We start from the raw sequence: 8,004 nt of genomic DNA on the forward strand, positions 1-8,004 counted from the left end.
CTGAGCAATGGAGCAGCCAAACACACACACACACACACACACACACACACACACGCTCTCGCCTGCAATGGGGGAGGGGAGTAAATCCAGCCCCCTCACCCCCGCCTCTCTAACGCCCTCTCTCCCCCGCTCCCCCCTTTCCCACCCCCTCGACCGTGCTGAGCCAATCCTCTGGCCCCGTTTCCCTTTGACAGGCAGCGAGGTCTCCGCCCCTTCTGACGTCTCTGGCAGGATTTGCATGAGTTGCGCTGCTGCGGGAGGCTGGAGTTCAGTTGTCTGGAAAAGCGAAGCGAGCGGAGAGCGAGAGCTGCTCGCCAGCCAGCCAGCCATCCAGACGCGAGCCCCCAGCTTCCCCCGCCCGGTCGCACCCCCTGCAGAAAAACAGAAGAATGGAGCTGCCGGCGGTGGGCGAGCACGTCTTCGCCGTGGAAAGCATCGAAAAGAAGCGTATTCGGAAGGTGAGCGAGCGGCGCTTCTTGACGCTGGAGGAGGGAGGGCTGTTGGTCCGGGGCAGGCTGTGGGGGATCTCGCCGGAGCCTGACGCCTTCTGTTCCCCCCCCCTTGCAGGGCCGAGTGGAGTATCTCGTCAAATGGAGAGGATGGTCTTCCAAGTAAGTCCCGGGAAGGGAACGGGGCCGCACGGAACCGGGCCGCGGCTGCCCTGTCCTTAGCGCGGGCTGCAGTGCCTGACCGTGTCCCCACTAATGCTCCCCTGTGCCCCAGCGAACCCGGAAAATGCCTCAATTTTTAACGCATGCATGAAAAAGAGGGGCGCGCGAGTATGAATGGGGGGGGGGTGTTCATAGAGAGACAAGGTCGCGGGCTGTGCAGCCAACAAGCTTCAGAGAAGGAGGGCAAGGCGGCGACTGGTGATCAGCAGTTGCAGAAAATGGCTCCTTTCCCTTGGAAAGCAGGCTCCATATTGCAGAACCGAGCAGCCGGAGGGGAGGGGGGAGCGAAGGGGGGAACCCCATAATAAAAAAAATTAACAGATTCGCAGCCTGTTTTAAATCCCGGGAATCTGGCACGGGATGGAGGGAGCCGGGAAAGGCGAGCACTGCCACCAGCAGCAGCAGCCCACTGCCCTACCGGCAGGGAGGCGAGGCTGCGGATTTAGCTTGACCGACCCTCCACACTGCTACTTCTGAATCGAAGGAGATGTACGTGAGCGGTGGGCTGGGGGGGGGGGTCTAGATGACAGAGCCCAGCGAGGAGGGCGAAGGAGCTGGGCTGGGTTGGATGCAGAGATGGCGGGCGGGGTGGGGGCTCCAATTGGGGTGGGTGGTTTGGCTAGCTCCGCGAGAGGGATCGGTGGGGCTTTGAAACCCTTCACCACGGCATGCGCGGAATTCTTCCGGGATAATAACTGCGCTAAATAAAGAGATTATCTTGTCCGCCCCGTCCTCCTCTGCCCATCCCCCTTCGCTGGGTAGCGCCAGTCCAGAATGCGCACTTTGAAATGGGTCCTGGAAAACAACGGCGGCGGCAGGGCGGGGGGAGGCGACGCAGCCAGGCTCTAAAATGGCCCCTACGCGCAGCTCGCTACCGAGGGGTGGGGGGTGCCTGTGTGTGCGGATAGGAGTCCGGAGACGGCAAATGATAGTTATTGCCCCATATACCTAAGCGGCGTTGTTGTTTAAATCCACCCTCCTTTCCTTTGCAAGATACAACACGTGGGAGCCAGAGGAAAACATCCTGGATCCAAGGCTACTAATCGCCTTTCAAAACAGGTGAGAGTTTACATAGCGAAGCGGTGGCGTGGCGGTCTGCGCAGATCTGTAGCCGCTGGAGGGGCGGATGGGGTGGGGGAACCTAGAAGCCACCGCTGCAGCGCTGGGGTGAAGCCCTCGCTTGCCGTGTCGGCCGCCGAGTGCTTGGAGCACCTTTCCCCTGCCGCAGGTCGGAGGGAGCGTGGCCGCCTTGTGCAAGGGGCGCTGCGCGCGTTGCGGAACTTCACGTTAACCCCCTCGCCGCGGCGTCGCGGGGACTTCCTTTCTAGCGCGGAGTTGCCTGGCTGGCTCGTTGCAAGGTGGTGCTTGCACGTGACGGAAGGGAGCGGCGGCGTGTGTGTGTGTGTGTGTGTGTGTGTGTGTAGTGCCTGCTGCCTCGCTGCAGCGGCTGCTCCGTGCTGCGCTTGACAATTTCTGCAAGTCTCCCAAGGAGGAATCGCGCTGCTGCAAAACGCCGCCGAGGAGCCCTTCCCCCTCTCCCCGAGCCCGCGCCGCTGACGGGCGACGAGTGTTTGCTTGCCACTTGCACACGCTCTCAAGCGGCGTTTGCCGCTTGCAAACACTGCGTTTGCCTGCACTGTTGGAGCCCGGGCCCTGCCTGGCGGAGAACTTCGTCGATCCCTGCAGTGCCTTCGGCGGTGCCGGGTGGTTGACAGGGGCTCCCCTCCTGTTCGCTTGCGCCTGGCTTCCTGCGGGATTTTGGCGCAAATTGAAGCGCGCACGGGAGGCGACAGCCAGAGAGACGCGCGGGGCTTCCCTCCCCCCGGAGTGACCGCGCCTGGCGCCTGCTGGTGCGGCCCCTTCTGAACTCGCTGCCTGTGCGCCCTGCCGCGACGGGAGACGCTGGCCTTGGGACTCCCGGCCTTGCAACGTCTCCAGAGCGGGGGCGGCGCGGGGAAGGGGAAGGGGCGGCATCTCCGGACGCCCGAGCCGCGGGAATGGAAGGGCGTGCGCTCGCGGCTTCGTTATCTCGCCTGTCCCTTGCCGGGCAGCCCCGACCAGCCCTGGAGGGTGGGGCTGCACCTGGCCGGGCTCCGCCCCCTGTCCCGGGCTCAAGCGATAATTGGGTGACTTGGCCGCTGAGCAAGGGCTCTCCTTTCTCCGCGCAGCCCGAGAGTGGCCTGTGAGGCAGCGGCGAGGGCGCTCTCTGTGCATCCTAATGAGGTGATTAGCATCCAGAGCAGCTCCAGCTTTCCGCCGGGCTTGCAGCTCCCACCTCCCTCGCAGGGCCTGGGTGGAAAGCTGGAAGCTGCTGCTGGCTGCCCAAACGCTACAGCCTGGGGAGGGGCATCTCCCGACTCCCACCCCCTGGCCCGGGGCTTTACCTGTGTTTTGCTGGTCAGGCACTAGAGTTGCACAAGATTCCCCCAGGCAGCTGTAGGATCCCACTACTCTTAGTGCTCCTTTTCAAGAAAGTGAATGAAGGACCCTTTAAAGAGTACTGCCTTCTCTGTGGCAGGGCAGAGAGTAAGCAGTAAGTAGTTAACCGCAGTGTTTGCCTCCTGATTCTCCTTGCAGTTTTTATGTGGATGTACGCTCCCATTGATTCCAATGCGTTCTGAGGACTGCAACTTTATAGCCAGATCCTAAGCCTGCTTAGTTTGAAATCAAACCATTTGTGTTCAAGAGGACTTCCCAGTAAGTCATCCTGTGCACATTTTCCTGGTTGACACCATTGAACACAGTGGGACCTACTTCTGAGTAGGCCTTATAGCACTGCTCTGTAAGTGTGCTTAGAATTGCAGCCCCTGCATGTGTTTTGATATTTTAAAATTACAACTCGTAACAAAATGATGGGTAGTTTGCAGATCGAGGTAAAACTGGCTTCAGAAGGGAGATACTTTCAACCCTGTTTAAAGTGGTAGACCTGAGGGATTTGGCCAGAGTAGCTGATCTCAAACATTATTGCTTTTTTATATCTGAGAGGAGCTGGAGAAATACTGGGCTCCAGGAGAACTGGAAAAAAAATTCCCTGGATTTGTCTGTGAATTCCTAGACCTTGGAAAAACCTTGATAAAATTTTAGTGATTATCTATGTAGGGCATCTTTATGCACAAAACTTTTTTTTTTTTGGCATTTCCTATCTCTTGAAGTTCAATATAAAGTCTATATTGGCTTGTATATAAACTCAGTTTTAAAATTAGAATCTACTTTCTGCCCTGCCGTTTTACACATGTGAAGCACAAGAGGTTTCAGAAGTGATCTTAAGTGTTCTGTGAAAATGTTTGTATAATCCCCCCCCCCCAATCTGTGTATTTCATTCCTCTGCACTGGAATAACATACAATGCAGGGGCTTGAGGAAGCAGTGCCTACTACCTTGTGTTAATCCCTGTGACCTTCTAGTATTTCATCTTTTGCCTTTCATAGTGTAGGTTCCTCCTCTTGCTTTTCTGTACTAAACATGCAGCCCAATCCTGTGCATTCTTACTTAGAAGTCCCACTGTGTTCAGTGGAGCTTACTCCTAAGTAAGTATGCATGGGATTGCAGCCTTCATCTTGTGTTCATGCTTAACCAGAATGATAAAAGCAGTCCACCCTCCGCCCTTCTTTAGTGCACTGTTGAAGCAGAGGTTTCCTAATTGCATCTCTATTGATTTTTATGTTTCTTCAGGGAAAGGCAGGAGCAACTTATGGGATACCGCAAACGAGGACCAAAACCAAAGCCGCTGGTAGTTCAGGTAAATTCAGTCAATCCTACTGTTGTTCCTTTCCTCCAAGTGAGATAAGACAATAAATAGTAAAACTGACAAGAGTCAGTGGAAATCTTGCTGAACAGGCTGATTTTTAAAGAAGGCTTTATTATTGACTGGTGTGTTTTTGTTTAATTAATAAATATCCACTTCCTTGTCTAGTGCTTTTCCCTGGGGAGGATAATTTCGTCTTGGTTTCATCATGCTCTGGGAGACTGAGTGTGCTCTTGCCTGTGTGTGTGTGTGTGAGAGAGAGAGAGAGAGAGAGAGAGAATAAATACTGGTGCATACACACACACACACACACACACACACACGTTAATTGTAAATACTAGAGAGGAAGCCCTGTCCTGCCCACCCTTTCTCCCTTGCAGTCAACCAGCTAACCAACTTGTGACTTTGTAGGGCCTCTTGGATCACATATGTGGAATATATACTGACATAGCACAGCAAATGTAGGGCTGTGTCTTGAATGTCCATGACAGAGACTTCTGTACCCAAAAGAGTTTTCTTGGCAGATGTGTTGAAATAGCAGAAGGAAAATTGCTGGCTGTTATTCACCAGCTTGCATTCTGTCCTGGCTCACTCCTCCAGCTATGAAACACAGTTCCTGGTTCAGTGGTGGAGGTCAGCGATGCACAGTGCCTGTGCTTCGGCAAGAAGTAGGTAACCGGAGACAAGGTGCAGCTCACAGCCATGTGTTCCGTCTGCATTCCTGGTTGCTCCTTTCCTTGGTTCTCCACACACATTTCTTAGGCATTCTTTTGCCCTTGTGCTCAAAAGGATGATTGATTGAAAGGATGTCTTATCACATCTAATTTCATGTAAGAGGAAGGATAGAACAAGGTTGTATTAAGGACTGCCATTTAGAGCATCCCTTAATAATGGTTGCTGTAAAAGTTCTCTTTGGGCTGTGGGAATGTGCTTAGGTCTGCTTTAATAGGCTCAGTAAGATGTGCCAACCTTTCTTCTTTCGAAGTCCTTAATGGACCTTTTCCTCCCCCTCTCCTCCTTCCAGTTGCCGTCTTTTGCACGCCGCTCTAACATCCTCACTGGCCTCCAGGACCCTGCCATGGAGAACAGGCCCAAGCTGGACCTTGGCAGCTCTGGCAAAAGCCAGCAGCATCAGTATGAACTCAATAGCAAGAAACACCACCAGTACCAACCCAACAGCAAAGAGAGCAACATCAAACACCAGTCGCACAGCAAAGGGAAGTACTACTACCAGCTGAACAGCAAGAAGCACCACCACTATCAGCCTGATCCCAAGATGTACGAGCCCCACTACCAGCCAAGCAGCAAGGAGCCACAGCAAGGACAGGCCTGCTTGGACCACAGCAAAAGCCCACTGATGTCCCAGTCAGACAAATGGTCTCACGACTCAGCAAAAAGGTTGCTGAACCCTGTCAAGAATCTGGGCAGCATAGAAGGAAAGAACGGGTCAGAGAAGAACCTCTCCAGTGGCACAGGGCCGCCGCCACCTCCCCGGGATGGTGTGGCCAGCAATGGCATTGGTGGCAAAATGAAGATAGTTAAGAATAAAAACAAGAATGGCCGCATCGTGATTGTCATGAGCAAGTACATGGAGAATGGCATGCAGGCCGTGAAGATCAAGTCTGGAGAGCCAGCCAAGAAGCGAGTGGTTGAGGACAGGACTAAGAAAGGGTCTGAGGAGAGGCAGGAGTCATGGAAAAAGCCTGGGGAGGAGAGATGGTCAGGCAGTGACCCCAAAGGGAAATCTGAGACCGAGGCAAGTCATGTTCCCGCTGAGCTTGGAACCAGCCCCCCCAAGACGACTGCCCCGGGCAAAGCCTTGCCCATTCCTGAGCATCAGCCTCTGCAGCTCACCACTAGGCCAGACCGAGTCCCATGGTCCTTGGATTCCAGCCAGCAGGAACACAGCCCTGCCATCATGGAACTGAACCTCTCGCCCAGCTGTGGGGGCCTCCGGAAGCGCTGCCTCTCCGAGCCCCATGGGGACAAGGAGAGTGTCAAGAAGCGCCTCACTTCCAGGAGCATCAGTGCCCCCACCTGCCTGAGCCCTGCCACCCCGGAGAGGCCTGAGCCCCCTGCTGCCCTCCCCGCCTCCCAGCCTGAGGTCATCCTGCTGGACTCGGACTTGGATGAGCCCATAGACTTGCGGTGCGTCAAGGCTCGGGGAGAGCGTGAGCCTGGCCTGGTGCAAGTTAAGTCGGAGACTCTGCCAGTGCCGGCGGACAACCCAGTGCCTGAGCTTCCGAAGCAGGTGGAACACTTTGAGGTGGAGGCCGAGGAAGAGGAGGAGGAGCCCCTGCAGGAGTTCAAGCCTTTTTTTGGGAATATAATAATTACAGATGTGACAGCAAACTGCCTGACTGTGACCTTTAAGGAATATGTCACGGTGTGAGGAGGCTGTAGCGCAGGCTCCTGGCACTCTCCCTTGGCAGCCTGACCCCCTCCTCTAAGGTATTGTTCTACCCAGAGTAACTCTATGGCACCATGTGCAGGGCAGGTCCTACTGAGATCAGACACCTCCCTGCCCTGGAAGAAGATGCGGGGGGCAGGGGGGGTGGCGGCGGCAGGCACAGAGAGTCTGCTTTGCTAGAGGGTGGCCTTCCCTGCTGATGGGTTCCTGCAGTTCCATCTCTGCTCTCTAGGGGACTTGGCATCCGGATGTGGTGAGGCGTCCCAAATGACTCACGGGAGAGTTACATAGTATTATATTTTAACAGTGCTAACTTGTTGAGTGGGTCTTGCTCCCGTTTGTATGTGGTGTTGCTGAAAATGTATTGTTTGAGCTGAAGGCAGGCCTCCCCACGTGGGCCATGCAATTATATTTATTTGTAGGTATTTATATAATGAAATATAAGAAGCCTAGATTTATGGAGTTCCCTAGATTGCCCTATATATATATAATTATATCAAATACATATATATTATATATATATATATAAAGCTATATCAGAATATTTTCTTTTCTTCCCTTTCTAAAAGCTACTTCTGGTTTTGTTTTCCTTGCCCTCTCTTTTCATAAAACTGCAGGACCATCCCTTCCTCTCGTATATATTTTTTGATACTGTTAACACATGTTGTTTTCGATGTGCAAAAAATATTAATAATAATCATTATCTAAAGCTAAACAAGCTATTATAGAAACTGCTGCTACTAGAGATGTCTAAACTATAAGCTTCCAATTATTATGACTTGCTTGAATGTAAATATTAAACGGAGATGTTGAAAAGTGCATTTGATGTTCTGCAGCTAGCCTGAGTCTGGGTTGCAGAGGCTCGCTGCAATAATGGTGGGGCCTTGGCACCTGATGGGCACTTGCTTGTCTTTAGGGGCTGGATGGTGGAGGAAGGAGAACCGTGTGTCATGCAGTCATTGCGAAGGACTATAAACCTTTCCAAAAACAGGAGATTCTGAGTGCCTTTATTGCGACTTCGGTGCCCTTTGGTTCCTGCTATTGTACATGTGACCTAAACGTATGTTGTGTCATTCTGGGTCTCCTGCCTTAATATACAGGGGGTACTTTGGATGTGGCAGATTCTCCACTGGTGCCATAGGTTGGATTAAGTTCTCTCCCAGTCACTAGCTGGGATCC

The 8,004-nt window shown here is 53.3% G+C and overlaps 1 protein-coding gene across 1 annotated transcript; it reads left to right on the forward strand.

The window, feature by feature from the left end:
- The first annotated feature begins 247 nt into the window (after positions 1–247).
- CBX4 (chromobox 4) lies at positions 248–7,641 on the forward strand. Its single transcript, XM_084837691.1, has 5 exons — positions 248–458; positions 568–611; positions 1,665–1,730; positions 4,343–4,409; positions 5,440–7,641. Exons 1-5 carry the CDS (start codon positions 390–392, stop codon positions 6,805–6,807), a joined length of 1,614 nt encoding a protein of 537 aa, XP_084693817.1. The 5' UTR covers positions 248–389; the 3' UTR covers positions 6,808–7,641.
- Positions 7,642–8,004: the final 363 nt, after the last annotated feature.

Source organism: Heloderma suspectum, chromosome 2 (assembly GCF_057233095.1).
Source record: "Heloderma suspectum isolate Gila_16-S chromosome 2, 16-S_ref, whole genome shotgun sequence".
Lineage (NCBI taxonomy): Eukaryota > Metazoa > Chordata > Lepidosauria > Squamata > Helodermatidae > Heloderma > Heloderma suspectum.

Coding starts and splice junctions, on each gene's coding strand:
- CBX4 (XM_084837691.1), top strand. CDS start 390: ATGGAGCTGCCGGCGGTGGGCGAGCACGTCTTCGCCGTGGAAAGCATC. Junction 459..567: donor AAAAGAAGCGTATTCGGAAG/GTGAGCGAGCGG, acceptor CCCCCCTTGCAG/GGCCGAGTGGAGTATCTCGT. Junction 612..1,664: donor TGGAGAGGATGGTCTTCCAA/GTAAGTCCCGGG, acceptor TTCCTTTGCAAG/ATACAACACGTGGGAGCCAG.